General features: G+C 39.9%; 1 protein-coding gene across 2 annotated transcripts; it reads right to left on the reverse strand.

Annotated features, from left to right (window-relative positions):
- Positions 1-5,366: 5,366 nt before the first annotated feature.
- LOC135464573 (BPTI/Kunitz domain-containing protein 4-like) lies at positions 5,367-16,262 on the reverse strand. 2 transcript variants are annotated; one of them, XM_064742001.1, is made up of 5 exons: positions 16,038-16,262; positions 13,342-13,437; positions 10,909-11,004; positions 8,492-8,587; positions 5,367-5,588 (listed from the first exon to the last, which is right to left on the reverse strand). In XM_064742001.1, exons 1-5 carry the CDS (start codon positions 16,144-16,146, stop codon positions 5,572-5,574), a joined length of 414 nt encoding a protein of 137 aa, XP_064598071.1. In that variant the 5' UTR covers positions 16,147-16,262; the 3' UTR covers positions 5,367-5,571. The 2 variants fall into 2 exon arrangements, with proteins under 2 accessions (XP_064598071.1, XP_064598072.1); XM_064742002.1 differs by lacking the exon at positions 10,909-11,004 and having other exon boundaries at positions 16,038-16,254.
- Positions 16,263-18,843: the final 2,581 nt, after the last annotated feature.

The following is an 18,843-nucleotide window of genomic DNA, read 5'->3' on the forward strand; positions in this document are numbered from 1 at the left end:
CTGTATATATGATTTATTTGACAGCATCGCTGGCGATGTTGCCACCAAATTTGAAGGCCATTGGCCTATATCATAAGATATAATTTATTAATTTATAAATATTGATCGATAAAGTTATACATACATTTCTTGATGATAGTTTTCAAATATGAGGGTTTTTCGAGTTTTAACAGTTTTTGGTTATTCTAATCTGGTTTTAAACATGTCCAAACATTTGTTTCTGTTTTTGATGTTCTCACCACCATATCGGAAACCTTGTTTCAACCTTGCTCTCGCCACGATATGGCTGAAATATTGCCGATGTGGCGTTAAACCATAATCATTCATTCATTCATTCATTCATAGCTACCAGCGACTTCACTGTCTTAAGCGTTGTCTTGCTAGCTGTTGCGGTTAATCCAAGAATGGAAGCATCTGGAAATTTTGCTCTCATATCTCCAACTTTGGCAAAAAGGCCCTAAAAGGGAGGTTTATTGCCTGTTGATAATCCCCTGTTAACAATGAAATGTCACATTTAGGTTCCATATAATCGCGGTTTGAAGCAGACCACAATTCAAAGAAATGGTGAAAAGCTAAAACTTCTGAAGATGAATTACGCATGCACATACATGAGAAATAGTCGTAAGGTAAAGAACAAGTAACTATGCAGGTAAATTTTTAATTGCCCAGTGCACATCTATAGCCTTGAGGTCTTAGCCCTTAAAATTATACATGATAACTGATACATTTTCAGGAATTAACAAAATAGAATTGAATATATTTGTAAGACTTATAATCTTAATATGAAAATCTGTTAAATCAAGCTTGGTTTATTCAAAGGATAGTAAACTAAGACTGTGCATTGAAAGATAATATGGGGATCACAACTCTGGCTTTCTCATGCTTGTTTATATATATATATATATATATATATATATATATATATATATATATATATCGTAGACTAAACTAGCGCTCTTCTGTGTGAGCCCGGTGAATATAATAGGCTCACATCTCCTGGGTTGTGTGACAGACAACCGGGAAGCGACCTGTTTGCCGTGGGTCGCGACCCGTAATCTCAGGGGACGGGATCCTGGTGGTTAAGGGCGTATTGGTCTTGCGAGATCCTCACGCCCAACACGCCAACCGGCCCTTACTTAGAGAGAGACGGGGAAGGTCGGATGGGCCCGATCTGGTCAATCGGCTTGGTAACGTCTTGCCTCTGCGTGGTCCCAAAATGTCTCCATAACACCACCCCTTAGAGAATATCTGTTATTTCGTCTTCAGGATTAGGCTTTCAGGCGGAGACTCATGGGGTGAATTCTTATTATATATTTATAATGTTTATCCTAAACCTTCCATCAAATGTCTCAAACCTAATAAATCCATCAGGTCTTTGTCTCTGCTGACAAAGAGGACGTTAAAGGTTTTGTCAGACTCCCCTGATGAGCAGGACATATGGCCGGCTTTCATCGTTCTCTCGATAAAGAGTGAACAAAAGCCAGCATCGAAATTCCACCCATTTATTTTAAAATGGGCTTTAAAGGCGCAGCGGAAAAAAGCTATGATCCGGAGACTTTCTCATGGAATGTTTCCGGAAACAACAATCCACAAATATCCCGACTTTAAACAAAATATGTGATATTCCGGTGTTTACATCCCCACAGAATGCCTTAAATAGCTGTCAGGGGATCACACGTGATAGGGATGGGGATGTAATAGATCTAAGAGAGAAGAAATTTGCCCAGAGTTACATTCACAGGGTGTTACAATTGCCAAAACCTTTTATAATACTGGGAGATTTTAATTCCCATAACCCCCTTTGGGGCAGTAATAACAAAATAAAAAGGGCAAGATAGTGTAAAATTTCTTATCCAACGAGGAACACTGTTATTTCAATGATGGTTCTAATACCTATTTACATCCAGGTAATGGCACTTATTCTGCCATCGATCTCACTATCACGGATCCATCACTTCTCCCTGATTTTTCTTGGAAGGTGCATGACGATCTTTGTGGTAATGATCATTTGCCTATTATACTGGAGCATATCACTTCTAATTCTTTAAAACGTGTAGCTAGGTGGAAATTCGATAAAGCAGATTGGATCGCATTTGAGATGCTGACATCTCTCCAGAGACTCTCAATGCAGCAGATGATCCTATGTTAAAATTTAATGAGCTTGTATTATGAGCTGCCTATAGAACTATCCCTTAGACCCCGATAAATCTAAAATCCAAAAGTAAACCCTGGTATGATAAGGACTGTCGTAAAGCCATAAAGGACCGTAAAAAGGCTGAACGCAGATTTAATCAATATCCTACTGATAATAACTTAAACCGGGTTTGTGTATTTAGAGTCTCGCCGATTACTCAAGTGCAAGAGACGATCTTGTTGGCGAAATTTTGTTTCAGGCATTACGTCAAAAACACCCATGCGTAAGGTCTGGAACGTTGTTCAGAAACTTAACGGCAAAAACAGTAAAGCCAAATTTCAGCATTTAAGAAGTGGAGACACCTTATTGACATCTCCGTCTGATATATCCAATAAACTAGCTGAAACATTATCTTAGAAATCTTCTTCAGGGAATTACACTGCTGAGTTTCAGCATATTGAAAAACGAAAGGAGAAAATAAAATTGCCCTTTTCTTCTAATAATGTAGAAGATTATGATCAACCGTTTTCGATTGAGAAGCTTAAAACTTCATTGAAAAAGGCACATGATACTGCGTGCGGCCCAGATCATATATACTATAATCTTCTGAACCATTTACCGTCTGAGCCACTGGAGACCCTCTTGGACTTGCTTAATGATATTTGGACGTCTGGTAATTTAAAGTCATCATGGAAGGAGGCGTGTATTATCCCGGTGCCCAAATCGGATAAGGAACATACCGATCCAAATAATTACCGTTCCACAGCTCTTACCAGCTGCGTCTGTAAGACTATGGAACGGATGATAAACGATAGACTTGTTTGGTTTCTTGAAGCCAACAAGATTTTATCTCATATTCAATGTGGTTTTTGTCAAGGTCGATCTACTTTAGATCACCTTGTTCGAGTTGAAACTTTACTTAACTTATATCGTTCTCTGGTGAGGTCTAAATTGGACTATGGACCCATCATTTACGGCTCCGCCAGAAAGTCGTACATTAAAATTTTGGATCCTGTTCATCACCAAGGTTTGAGGCTCAGCCTTGGTGCTTTTAGAACCTCACCAGTAGAAAGTTTATACGTGGAGGCAATTTAGCCTTTATATCACCGACGTATAAAACTGAGCCTTCAATATGCTACTAAGCTTAAAGCTCATCCAGCAAACCCTGCCTACGACTGTGTTTTTAATCCATTATATGTAGATAAATTTAATAAATGTCCTGACAAGATCCCTCCGTATGGTCTTCGTATACGGGATTATATTGTGGGAACTAACATCAAGCTAGAGGATATAGCTCCGGTGTCATTTCCGGAGTCTCCTCCATGGCTTTTTCCACACCCTAAACTAATATTTGATCTACGTAAATATAATAAATCAAATACAAATCCTCTCATAATTCCTCTCATAAGTTTTGCTGAAATCAAGGCTGATTATATGGATTATAAATTTATATATACTGACTGGTCATTTCACTTCGTTTGCCACCTTCATCTTCTATCTTTTCTGCAGGGGCCAGAGCTACACCCCTAGCCTTATCATATGTTTCCTTTAGGCATGCCCAGAGGGCAGTGATATGCAGCGACTCGCTGTCTTGCCTTTTGGCAATTCGGAATAATAAATTGAAAAATCCATTGATACTTGAGATCATAGCCAAACACGGAAAACTAATTAAAAGAGGTAAAGATATTATATTCTGTTGGATACCAAGTCACACTGGTATCCATGGAAACACAGTCGTGGACAGGGAAGCGAAAGATGCCCTGTATAAACCTGTATCTCGGGTTAAAATCCCTTATGCTGACATAAAGTCTAATATTCTTTAATATATTTGTCGCCTTTGGCAGGGTGAATGGGTCCTGCAGTGTTATAATAAACTGCATGCTATTCATGCTGTCATTGGCTACAATGCCTATACTTACCAAATGTCTCGTCGAGACCAAGTAGTTTTAACGAGGTGTCGTATTGGGCATTCTCATGTGACACACAATTTTATCTTAGATGGGAGCAGTGCTCCCGAGTGTGTTGGATGTGATGCTGAATACGGCATCAAACATATCCTGGATGATTGTAGACTTTGCTGCCCTAAATAAACCCATATCAACGATAAAAATCCCTTATTCTGACATGAGGTCTAATATTCTTAAATGTATTCGTTAAACCTGTATCTCGGGTTAAAATCCCGTATAATGACGTGAAGTCTAATATTCTTAAATATATTCGTCGCCTTTGGCAGGGTGAATGTGTTACTGGCTAAAACGCCTATACTTGTCAAATTTCTCGTAGAGACCAAGTAGTTTTAACGAGGTGTCGTATTGAGCATTTTCATCTGACACACAATTTCATCTTAGATGGGAGCAGTGCTCCCGAGTATGTTGAATGTGATGCACAATATGGTATCAAAGATGTTTTGGTTGACGGTATAGACTTTGCCCATGTTTGGCAGAGATTCTACACAGTCAGCCCTATATGTGATTTGTTTGAAAGCATCGCTGGCGATGTTGTCATCAATTATTTGAAGGCTATTGGCCTTTATCATACGATATAGATTTCAATTATCATTAATATTTATAGATAAAAAGCTATACGTACATAAAGATTTCTTGATATAGTATTTTTTAAATTATGCTGGTTTTCGAGTTTATCTGGTTCTCGGTTGTTCTTATCCTATTTTAAACATGTCCGAACATTTATGTTTCGTTTTTGATGTTCTCATGGATCCATCATTTACTTTAACCGCCCCGTTTTTTTTTTTCACCCTGTTCTCGCCACGACATGGCTGAAATATTGCTGATGTGGCGTTAAACCATATTCATTCATTCATTCATTCACTGGTGTTTTGCTAAAAAATATTTCAATTACATGACGGCGACCAGCATTATGGTGGGAGGAAACTCGTGACCATCCACAGGATGCTGGCACACATTTCCACATGGAATAAGATATAAATGGAGTGATGTTTGTAGCTGGGGTGATTTAGTAAATTACACTCACGGCAAGTTTACGGTTTACCACCTGGGAAAGATGAATGATGCAAAATATGAGACAATCTTAGTTATGTACCTACACGTAATGAATATCGGAGACGAAACAAACTGTGACTTTTCTGAAGCAATTCCATTAGTATATAACTTAAAACAAAGAACAAGCACCATTTTATTTTTTTTACTGGTGTCTAAACCCCAGTTCTCTTAAAACCATTGTGCCAGGAAAACAAAGTATTTCACAAAAGTCATTTCTAAATTTCCATAATTCACATTGTTTATTCAGATATTTGTGTAAGTATAGATAAACTGGGAATGTGACGAAATAATTTCATATCGTCATATTCAATGAATTGGTTTACACAGAAGAAGGGCGATTCAAAGCGCGCGCACAGGACATCCACATTGATCTCTGGCAAATCCGTCCCGGCTGCACAGTTTGCACTGGAACCCTGGTTATGCGTAGATGGGACCTAAAAGTAAAATGCATGATTTCAATTACACGTGAAAACAGTTAATTGACTTCTAGGCTTAAGTCAATAAAAGAGCTGCTTTGTATGGTGATCACGCTACCCGGTGTTGTGATCACGCCACCCAGTGTGGTCAACACGCCGCACAATGTGGTGATCACGTCACACAGTGTGGTCAACACGCCGCACAATGTGGTGATCACGTCGCGCAGTGCGGGGATAACACCTCACAGTACCATATATTTGATATGAAACTCCAGCATATAAAATAAACCCAGAGCAACGACGAACGGTGATAATTGCAACGTACTGCGTTGTAAGGTTAAGAAAAAAGGTGAAATCCTCACTATTAACTGTTTTCGTGTACATTTTTCGGATAGCCGCGGTGGAGCCTATAGGTTCGCACCTCATCCATCAGTCCGTCGCAAGAAATTTTGCATATTTATTTCAACACGGTTCAAGGTGTTAGAAATTGAAACTTTGTACATATGTCAGTTTAAAAATCTTGTCTGGGGACTATTTTGGACTTCGTTTCAAAACAGTAAACTCTGAAATTAATGATGAAATTTTTGTCCTCTAACTAGGGGCCTCCGTGGCTCAGTCGGTTAGCGCGCTAGCGCAGCGTAATAACCCAGGAGGCTCTCACCAATGCGGTCGCTGTGAGTTCAAGTCCAGCTCATGCTGGCCTCCTCTCCGGCCGTAAGTGGGAAGGTCTGCCAGCAACCTGCGGATGGTCGTGGGTTCCCCCCGGGCTCTGCTCGGTTTCCACCCACCATAATGCTGGCCGCCATCGTATAAGTGAAATATTCTTGAGTACGGCGTAAAACACAAATCAAATAAATAAAATAAATTTTGTCCTCTAACTCTTGCAACTAACTTTTGACATTATTCTGAGGCCTCCAGCTGGTAGTGGACACGTATTACAGTAATATTTCCAAAATGCTTCTTATTCTAACTCCGCACTAAATTTTTTTTTTTTTTTACTTCTACAATGGCGAGCAGTATGTTGTGAATGGCCTGAGGAAACGGAACACATCACTGACAAACGACCTTCATGGAAACCACATGAAAGAACGCCGTTGAATGATTCTTGCCAACATGACCCCAGAATAGTGGCAGCGTGAAATCTTGAAAATTAAAGCTCTAAGAACCAGAAGGAACCTGCATATTTTGTCACTCAGTGATAGAAAAGCAAGCGGTTTAGCAGCTCGGCCACGACCAGTACCCAGAGTATACAGACACATTACTTCCTCTCCAGCCGTACATGGGAAGATTTGCCAGCAACCTGCGGTGGTCGTGTGTTTACCCCCTGCTCTGCGCGGTTTCCACCCACCATAATGCTTGATGTCGTCGTGTAAGTAAAATATTCTTGAGCTCGGCGTTAAGCACCGATCAAATCAAAACAAATCAAACATTTTATCCAGAACGTTTGTAGAACACGGGTCCAGTTATCCAAAAGTGCATTAGCAGTAAACCCCGGTATTAACTACGGTCTGGACTAAGTACCAGTAGATTTGTATTAGACCAAGATTGGAAAAACTGGCTAAACTTTTAATATACCTTATGATCAACCTCTCTCTGATTATCTAAGTACATGTTCATACATGCTTGTTCTTTTTTATGTACACTTTTGCATAAAAAATATACAAAAACAAAAATCGATTCTGTGAGAACTTAAAGGTGTTAGTATACGCCTCCATACAAACCACTTTTTAGTATTAATTTATTTTGGGGTGTTGATGTGATTCTCAGTCTTTGGCAAGTTATATGCAGCAGATACTGCTATGTGAAGTACATTTCACTAAAAGTCTTCATCCGGTTTCTTAAAGTTTACAATGGATAGAGTTCTCTTTAAACTAAATCTTAACGGAATGCCAGCACCTACAATCTCTCTGGTTTATTATGGTGTACTTCGATTAATTCACTCGTCTAGACCTTTCGTTGCGTCAGTATTGATAACCGTTTACTACTTATTTTTGCCTGAATCTGTCCTCATGTTTTAATTTATATGCGTACTTAGTTCTTTGGTGTTTGCTCTTACAATTGTTGATCCGGAATGCTCAGTTTGTTTGACCACAAATAAACGCAGGTCTAGGCGCCTGGATTCTCAGAACATCTTAGATGTCATGTAGTCTGCTGATCACCTTGCAAACTTTGACAGCCTTTTTATAACTTCATAAATTGTTGGGCACATGCGTCAGAACAGACCACTCGTTATACCAGCCGTTAACAAAACTGTAAGAACCAGGTCAATAGTCACAATTTTATTAGACATCACTGATCTATACCAAATCCCAAAACAACGTTTAACGCAAACCACCAATGTCTTAAGAAAGTGTGTAAAGCTATGCGTCGAAACAAGACATTCGTATAAGAGTCGTCAACCAATATGACCGGCCAATAACCACAAGGCCAATTTCCCTCACTTCTAACAAACCACTTAAGAATGAAGAAAGTCTATGAAGTACGAAATTAAGACGGAACTGCAATGGCAAACTGCAGCAGTTTTCAGTAATGTTAGAAAAGCTCAAGGAGGCGAATCAGTGAAATCCGTATTCAAGTCCTGTACCACGCTCGCATGTAAGTTGCAACTGTTCATACATCCAATGTGGCGATCTAATTCAAAACGATGAATATACAGCCCCTGGCTACGAGCTATGCGGAATTAGACAGAATCAGCAGAGTGCCAGAGATCCTCGATGTGTTTGATGAAATAACGTTGAGACACTAGTTTCTGCCGGAATAACTTGTGACGTTGATGGAAAATCGTCATGTAACACAGGATCTAGCAAGTGCTGCAAGGCAAGATCTGTACACGCCATATGCATGACCCTTCGATATATTGCTGTCTATATAATATACGAAATTACGGAGTTATATCGTTCTTTTTTCTATATATTGCTTACCTGGTCGACACCTGCAGGTGGGGCATCCACGATGGTCCAGAACGTTTCCATTCGGACAATAGATGGCACACACTGGTCCGCATGTGGGTGGGGGATCTGAAAATATCCACAGTAACTGCTTGTTATCCATGTGATATTTAGCTTTGTTTTGATGATGGTAAACACTGATCGCATTTCACCGCCCGCACAGGGATACATTGTATCCACCAGATCGTCTGCTGTTTTTCACATGTTAGATCACTTTAATTCTTGTCGTGAATGTTTCACAAATTTTTAAGCAATTTTTCATGCTAAGTTATTTTAATTTCAAAGGAAAATTGAAGTATATTTACGAAGCCAAAAACTTTATCGACCAGACCCGCGATCAATCCCGCATCGGCGAGTAAAACAAATTAAATGTTTTAATTAAAGTCCTTTTTATTAACTTTATATGACACAATGGGCCAAAGTAAGCAAGCTTCATAACGTGGCCCCTATCTTGTTGAAACAACAGGTAAAAGACAAGAGCATTACTGTGCTGTCAATAATTATGAAAATGAGAGTTAGGGTAAAAGAAATGACCATTATATCAACGGTGATAGGAAATAAGGATTTGAATGGCGTCCACTATAAAGCAGCAACAATAAGTGTATTATTATAAGCATTGTCGCCATCATTATCACCATCAGTACCGTTTTATATTTTTTAGTGTGCTTCAAGGGAGTTCCAATCTCGCACTGCTGTGGAAAGGGAGCATTCTTAAGACTCTGTTCGCGATAAGAATGTGGTTATACTATGGTGAGATCGAAAACGGCAGGGCTTACGTTCAGAGCAAAAGGGCAGAAGTCGTTTATATAGTGGGTAACTAGGACCTTGCGAAATAATACCGTGCAAGAAAGAAAGCCTGTGAATTAATCCCCTTGTAGCCAGAGTTGGAAATCCTGTATTCTAGTTAACACAAGTTTAAAGAAGTGCTTCCAGTTAAACAAGTAATTACACGCATCGCGACTATTTTTTTAATTGCTTCAATACGTTCAATCTGAAATCAGCCAATTTGTCCCACACAATATCGGCATATTAAAGGTAGGGTCTGATAAAACTTTTGTGGAGAATTTGTAGAATTTTCCTATAAAGCAAAAGTATTTTAGTGCCTTGAACATAAACATTTATTTTGGCTTGCATTAGCGAAGATACAATCTACATGGTCTTTCCAAGAGCTGTCTTTAGATGGAGTGATCTCTGGGTGTTAATGAGTGTCCGATTGTGTCACGGGTAATGCACAAAATTGGAGGTCTAATTTACAAGGTGATCTGCATTAGGATATCAGTAAGGATTTTGTCCTTGTACTGTTGAATTCAAGCAGCCATTTTGAGGAGCATCCTCCTCTACATGACAAATCGTGTACAAGAAAAGAAGGGGCCCGAGGATATAGCCCTGGGGAACACCTGAACGTATTTTACATAGACCAATACTTTTTTCAAGTATTATACTTGTACCTGTATCACTCGTACTACATGCTCCTTGCAGTGCATGTGTCATTCTCTACCACCTTTCGCTTTACATCAATGACGCCTATAGCAAATTTTGTACAAAAATCTTGACCAACGCCGAGGTCACTGGGCTCACGGTATGAGGCATGATGTCAGAAAACACAAAGAATCCATCCCAACCTCTGTCTCGAATGATACTTTATGCACATGATTTCCCATCATCTAGAGTGTGTACAACATGTTTCTAACCAAAACCTGAAACAATTTTATTCATGAATGCTGATTAAAGAGTTCCACCTGAAGAGACAAGTGACGAGGCTAAGCCTTAATAAACCTACGTCCGTCTCATAGGCTCCAAAGGTCACGCTTGTCTATTGGTGGCAGTGATGTAAAGTTAAAAGTAGAAAGCGACGCATGCGCTGTAAGGAGTATGGCTACGTCGGCCATTGTATATACAGATAGGTTTTCGTCGACTTGTCTCTATCAACATCGTAGAGGAAGCAGTCATTTCCATTGAAACTAGCATTAAACACGATTCATAGATATCGTGATATCGAAAAATATTCTTCGATATCGATAAATCATTTATTGACAGCCACATCTTAGCCCCCATACAAGACGTAAATAATGGTAAGTAAATCAATAACCTCTTACATATAAAGTTATCACTTCTTTAGTAGTAACAGATTAATTGTTATGAACAGTCGTGACTTTGTGTGCTAACTTTACAATCTTTAAACTTGATTTTTAACAGACATCAAATATTTAATTATTTCACAGAAAGAGATATTCGTACATCAGCTGTCACTCAAAATGGACCTTACAGGTCAATAATGGCTAGGCCATTTCCCAAATAAACGCTCAACACAAACCACCAAAGAACTAAGAAAGTGTATCAGTACGAAATCAGTATAACTATGCTGTTCTATTTTCTGTATATTTCGTTACCTGGTCGACACCTGCAGGTGGGGCATCCACGATGGTCCAGAACGTTTCCATTCGGACAATAGATGAGACACACTGGTCCGCATGTGGGTCGGGGTTCTGAAAATATCCACAGTAACTGCTCGTTATCCATATGATATTTACCTTTGTTTTGATGATGGTAAACATTGATCGCATTTCGACGCCCGCTCAGGGATACACTGTATTCACCAAATCCTCTGCTATTTTTATCATCACATATTAGATCACTTTAATTCTTGTCGTGAATGTTTCACAAATTCTTAAGCAATTTTTCATGCTAAGTTATTTTAATTTCAGAGGAAAATCGAAGTATATTTACAGTCAAAAAATCTATCGACCAGACCCGGGATGAAACCCGAATCGCCGAGTAAAACGAATTAAATGTTTTAATTAAAGTCCCTTTTATTAACTTTATATAACACAGTGGGCCAAAGTAAGCAAGCTTTATAACGTGGCCCTAATCTTGTTGAAACAACAGGCAAAAGACAAGAGCATTGAAATAATAATCTCTTGGACTGCTGTCAGTAATTATGAAAATGAGAATTACGGTAAAAGAAATGACCATTATATCAACGGTGATAGGAAATAAGGATTTGAATGGCGTCCATTACAAAACACCAACAATAATTTTATTATCATAAGCGTTGTTGCCATCATTATCATCATCAGTACCGATTTATATTTTTAAATGGGCTTGAAGGGAGTTCCAATCTCTCACTGCTGTGGAAAGGGAGCATTCTTAAAAGACTGTTTGCGATAAGAATGTGGTTATACTATGGTGAGATCGAAAACGGCAGGGCTTACGTTCAGAGCAAAAGGGCAGAAGTCCTTTATATAGTGGGTGACTAGGACCTTGTGAAATAATACCGTGCAAGAAAGAAAGCCTGTGAATTAATCCCCTTGTAGCCAGAGTTGGAAATCCTGTATTCTAGTTAACACAAGTTTAAAGAAGTGCTTCCAGTTAAACAAGTAATTACACGCATCGCGACTATTTTTTTAATTGCTTCAATACGTTCAATCTGAAATCAGCCAATTTGTCCCACACAATATCGGCATATTAAAGGTAGGGTCTGATAAAACTTTTGTGGAGAATTTGTAGAATTTTCCTATAAAGCAAAAGTATTTTAGTGCCTTGAACATAAACATTTTTTTTGGCTTGCATTAGCGAAGATACAATCTACATGGTCTTTCCAAGAGCTATCTTTAGATGGAGTGATCTCTGGGTGTTAATGAGTGTCCGATTGTGTCACGGGTAATGCACAAAATTGGAGGTCTAATTTACAAGGTGATCTGCATTAGGATATCAGTAAGGATTTTGTCCTTGTAATGTTGAATTCAAGCAGCCATTTTGAGGAGCATTCTCCTCCACATGACAAATCGTGTACAAGAAAAGAAGGGGCCCGAGGATATAGCCCTGGGGAACACCTGAACGTATTTTACATAGACCAATACTTTTTTCAAGTATTATACTTGTACCTGTATCACTCGTACTACATGCTCCTTGCAGTGCATGTGTCATTCTCTACCCCCTTTCGCTTTACATCAATGACGCCTATAGCAAATTTTGTACAAAAATCTTGACCAACGCCGAGGTCACTGGGCTCACGGTATGAGGCATGATGTCAGAAAACACAAAGAATCCATCCCAACCTCTGTCTCGAATGATACTTTATGCACATGATTTCCCATCATCTAGAGTGTGTACAACATGTTTCTAACCAAAACCTGAAACAATTTTATTCATGAATGCTGATTAAATAGTTCCACGGGAAGAGACAAGTGATGAGGCTAAGCCTCAATAAACCTACCTCCGTCTTATAGGCTCCAAAGGTCACGCTTGTCTATTGGTGGCAGTGATGTAAAGTTAAAAGTAGAGAGCGACGCATGCGCTGTAAGGAGTATGGCTACGGCGGCCATTGTATATACAGACAGGTTTTCGTCGACTTGTCTCTATCAACATCGTAGAGGAAGCAGTCATTTCCATTGAAACTAGCATTAAACACGATTCATAGATATCGTGATATCGAAAAATATTCTTCGATATCGATAAATCATTTATTGACAGCCACATCTTAGCCCCCATACAAGACGTAAATAATGGTAAGTAAATCGATAACCTCTTACATATAAAGTTATCACTTCTTTAGTAGTAACAGATTAATTATGAACAGTCGTGACTTTGTGTGCTAACTTTGCAATCCTTAAACTTGATTTTTAGCAGACATCAAATATTTAATTATTTCATAGAAACAGATATTCGTACATCAGCTGTCACTCAAAATGAACCTTACAGGTCAATAATGGCTAGGCCATTTCCCAAATCAACGCTCAACACAATCCACCAAAGAACTAAGAAAGTGTATCAGTACGAAATCAGTGTAACTATGCTGTTCTATTTTCTGTATATTTCGTTACCTGTTCGACACCTGCAGGTGGGGCATCCACGATGGTCCAGAACGTTTCCATTCGGACAATAGATGGCACACACGGCTGGGCATCTGAGTATGGCTCCTGAAAGTATGTACAGGAATTATTTGCTATCAACTCAACGTTTAGATACATGCAGTCATTAATAAAGGCATTTTCCACGTCCAGTAGAGGGATATAGGCGAAAACATGATGTGCTGTTAATTCGGTATCATACTCTACAGCATATTATTACTAACGAGACATTTCGTAGTGTTTCAACGGATGGGATATTGTTGCCGAGGTAAATGGGAAAGTTGCCGGATTAAACGGTCATATGTGACCATTTGCTGAACATATTAACGTCGTCGCTGTTCTGGTTTTACCTTCCCTGCTGTAGTCTTTAAACTATATGCCTAAATCATATGCCTGCATTAACTAGCATTCTACAATTGGACTAAGCATCTGTTATCCTGGCTGGAGAGGACGATGTGAATAACCTGATGGATTCTAGCCGAACGAATGGAAAAATACTGCCGTATCAGTTTGATTGATTTATTTGCTGTCTTACGCCGTACTCAAGAATATTTCACTTATACCACGGCGGCCAGCATTATGGTGAGAGGAACCAGGTAGAGCCCGGGAGAAATCCACGACCATCTGGAGGTTGATGCCAGATCTTCCACCTACGGCCGGAGAGGTAGCCAGTATGAACGAGACTTGAACTCACAGCGATCGCTTTGGTGGGAGGCTTTTGGCTGATTGCGCCGAGCTGGCGTGCTAACCCTCTGGGCCAACGAGGTCCTCCGTATCAATATGAAGGAATAGGGGACGCCATTAAAGGTCCCAAGTTTGACAATGACACCTGTGATCAATCTTCTAGATCTAAGTTTATGAAGGATGGATTTCATACTTGTGTAGCCATTTCCAGCGGCACGGGCAATATGGACTATGCAAATGGATTTCAGCAATAACATTTCTGATTTTAAAATGTATGACACACACAGATACACGACTCCTATCGGTGTTCGGGACTGTCCATGGGGCTAGTCTTTATGGGGTATGAAAACTAACTCCGGCTATCGTCTAACCACAATGCTGGTCCCCCATGAAATATTCCAGAATACTGTGTAAAACACCAATGAAAAAAACTGACAAGTGGCCGAATTTCACCGGTAATATGTGTGGTCATATGTAAACTATCACACTTTCGTGGTTTTTCTCTCTGTGGTGTAGTCTTCTATATTGTTGTTCGACGTTTAACCCCAAACACTCACTCACTCACTCACTTTATATTATGTTCCTGCTGAGCTCTCTATACACACATCAACCTGGTTCATCAAGGAAAGTGGTTGGCTGTACCCTGTCTAGACGCTTCACACATCAAAACAGACATACCACATTTCGTATATGACCTCGTATTGTACCATGACTATATATAACCAATATACTGTGGGGTGCTAAGTTTACCTCTCCTTTAGAGCTACAAGGCGAGTGCTTTTACCATACACGTCAGATATCAACACATTGCAAATAGGGTTAGAATAGCAGGTCTAATACTTACGTGATTAAATGTGAGGATCCGATAACAACTGAGACTTGCATAATGACTATATTTTATTAACGGAGATGCAGTGCCACATGCGCTAATATCACATTAATTGTTACTAATATGTCTGTGGTGATTAGGGCGCCGACCCAGTGATCCAGGAACATCTTACCAATGCCGTCGTTGCAAGTGCAGCTCATGCTGACTTCCTCTCTGGCCGTACATGGGATTGTCTTCGAGCAACAGGCTGAGGGTCATAGGGTCTGACACCAAAATGCTGGCCACCATCGTATAAGTGAAATATTCTTGAGTACGGCGTAATACAGCAATCAAATAATTAATTGGTCTGATCCAACTGCGCAGGGTACCACGTCAAAGTAAAGTTCTTTTTATGTAGAGCACCCACACCAAGAGCTGGCCAATACGGTGCATTTGACAGGTCTAATCTGGTAATATTTGCTTTCATGCCTTGATCTTAAAAGGACAGAAATTCAGTACATTTAGGATTGCGCCGTAGAGGGTAAAACCATGTGGAACAGCGACGTCACTTTGCAGTTGGTAAACAGTAAGATATAACCGGTGAAATAGACCTCTTGTCCGTTTACCTTAACTTTTCAGAGAGATTATTGCTACTGATATTGATGTATAATTTAAATTTCGTCTCAAAATGTAAAACGAAGACAGATAGACAAAGTATAGGTGTATTTCAGTTCAGTGTAAGATAATTCATTCAGTAAGTTATCCGTTTCAGCAGAGTTACAGGATGGACAAATCTGAGTGTTGGTAACCATAAAATATGCAAGAGAGGCTCATTCAGCGATCACACCAGGTCACAAGATGTTCACAACCATACATGTGCCACCTATGTATGCATCACTTTTACGGGATAGCATATGTGTGATGACAAGCCGTATTCTGGAACATTAGGTGGAACATTTAGTCAGTCATGCGCACACTGACTTTTTATGTCCACTTTAAAAAAAATTGTAAACAAATTTAATCGAATATTATCTCATAGAAAATCTGTGATAACAATTCTCTGAATGACTATGTTAAAAAAATTATTGAAACACAACTGAGAAAAATATAACCTCAATTTGTTTGGGGTGTCAGCAGCCTTTCTCGGGCGAAAATATGTGAATTGTGGTTTACATACCCGATACGCAAAGAAGTCCACAGAGACAGAGGAGCACGAAAAGAGGAATCTTCTGCATGATGGGGATCAACGCTGAACACGATCTAGTACTGAATATCGTCTCTAACATCAAGACATTGTGGTTTATATGCGATACTATCAGAATATCGGTCACAATGCGTCACGCCTGCCAATGCAGAACACGTAGGCTGCACGTGTAAGGAACAATCAGATCATTCAGACTGTGATCTAACACAAAAACAGCTACGGGGATATCCGGTTTATTATAAGATATGGACAGCCAACCAACTCACTTGTTACATCAGCATGAATAAATATATAATAGGAAAGCAGTCTTAGAAGAGACTGGTACGAACATGACACGTTTTATGAAGGTCCGGTAAACACGTCCGGGTGATTGTCGGTCAATGTCCTACAAAGGACTTTATTTACTCCACTGGTTTTGTAATATTATCTTTTAAATATAGTTTCAGACTTGTCTTGCGGGCTTGGTATCGAAATAATGAATGCGACAGAGAGCCTATCTTATGGCGATAGAGACGTAGATACACCTACAGGATTCAGTCATCTGCTGTCTAAGCGCTGCTAAGGGAATCCCCGGGCCCGTATTTATCCAACGTCTTAAGATTCAAGTCTAACGTACAAACACCAATACAAATATAATTCTTAGCCCTGGAAAGCTTTAATATGTACACTGATACTTTAACGTAAAACGGTGCATTAACCACAATTTGAGTTCTTTCCTGTTGTGAGTTTAAGGACATCATTTTATGACAAGTCGTAAGTTGCTTGATAAACTCTGACCCTGATCCCTATACATTGTTGTAATATCACTCTATTTAAATGTCATACCAACATAGCATTTTGAGTAATTGTAGACCAGTCACGTCTAATAAATTGCAATTAACATCACTGATTATTTTCAGCCGATTCTGATAATGCCATGGTCAGGGGGAGGGGGGAGAGAGGGAGACTATAACTTGCTACTGTTTAAGCACTGACATGAAAAGTTAGACTAAATAAATCCCTGACTGAGGTAAATTAAGAGGTTGCATCTCACAATCACACTGTCGCTCTTGCTTCGGCAGCCATCATTACTATGGGGAGAGAACCGAACACACCCCAGGGGAAACCCACGACCCTCCATAGGTTGCTGGGAGGCCTTCCTATGTACGGCCGGAGAGAAGGACACAGGAGCCTCTCTCCAATGCGGTCGCTGTGAGTTCAAGTCCAGCTCATGCAGACTTCCTCTCCGGCCGTACGTGGGAAGGTCTGGCAGCAACCTGCAGATGGTCGTGGGTTTCCGCCGGGCTCTGCCCGGTTTCCTCCCACCGTAATGCTGGCCGCCGTCGTATAAATGAAATATTCTTGAGTACGGCGTAAAACACCAATCAAATAAATAAATAAATAACAGTATTTATCAACGTCTTAAGGCTTAAGTCAAGAATTCAAACACACCTCAAATTTATTTTTTTTTTCACACTAGAAACTTTAAAATTTTTACACTGATTCTTTATTTTAGATAATGTACCAACCATAATTTGAGAACTTTCCTGTTCTAAAGTTGGCTTTTTAAGGACTTTATGGCTTATGTCTTAGGATGCTTGATAAATAGGGGCGCTGGTCGTAGCTCCGGCCTTTGGGCCCCAAGCCTGGCACGCATCGTTTTTCTGAACGATGTGAAAGTATAGCGTTCGTCTCATGGGATCTGTTGTACGCAGATAATCCCCACGTTTGTCGGTCCAGCGCTGGGATCTTCTTTAGATAAAGGCAGTCCCCGCTACATTGACGTCGAAGGCACTAAGGTTATCTACAGTTCCACTGCATACAAGGGTAACTATTCACGTGTCATTATTCGTGGAGTTGTCTGAATTTTTCTTTAACGACATTTATATGAAGTCCTGATTCCTTGGTGGTAGGGACGTGTAATTTGTTGCTATTTAAAAGAAAAGATAGATAATATAATCTTTGTTTATTTTGGAAGAGGATGTAGGCCGTGCTGTGAGCCGAAAGAGGTATAACCTCTTTTTATCTAAGTTCAACGGCACGTTTGATGGATGTGCCATGAACAACGTTTCCACGCCGTCTCCGCCCATCTCCCCCTCCCCCTCCCTCTCCCAAGTAGTTAAAGGTTTAAGTTTATGTTCCGGAATATGTTTCTGCCTTTCCACTGAAAGAAGTATTTATATTTATGTTACAATCATCAAAAATCACTCCGCCTACTACACTAAAGTAATTCGGTTACACAAACAAATCACATGGTATTTATGACGTGGGAGTGGTGAACGAACGGATGTCGACACAGTTCGCTTAAAATGTTACGTTCATTGTGCACCACAGGAATCTGGAAGAGCTGTCCCCTTTACTAAGCGAAGACGTGAGACGTTTTCAGTCTGGGAATCAGTTCCTGGAGATTGACGACAAGCAGCGGCGTGTTGCAAAGATAAAAGAGACCTTCTTTGATACAAGCTAGACCGATGACATCGCTGTGCATGCAGCGTATCACGATTTATGTTATTCCAGATTTGTTGATAAGGAACGCTTTGAAAGAGCAAACAAACGCACTGTGCTGGGTGTGTCAAATATAATCGCAAGAACGTCTGGAGAGAGCTCCCGTTATAGTGAACCATCGGCGAAAGCACTCAGGTCAAGAACAACAACACTTCAAGTTGTGAAAGCAGCTCATAGTTGCCTAACCCGTTCATAGTTGCCTAAGGGTCATCGCTCTTGCGAAGTTGGATGTTGTTCATTGGGCTGTGGTTCATGTTCTGCAGTTAAATTATCATGCACACATTTATGCAAATGT

This window comes from Liolophura sinensis, chromosome 4 (assembly GCF_032854445.1).
Source record: "Liolophura sinensis isolate JHLJ2023 chromosome 4, CUHK_Ljap_v2, whole genome shotgun sequence".
NCBI lineage: Eukaryota > Metazoa > Mollusca > Polyplacophora > Chitonida > Chitonidae > Liolophura > Liolophura sinensis.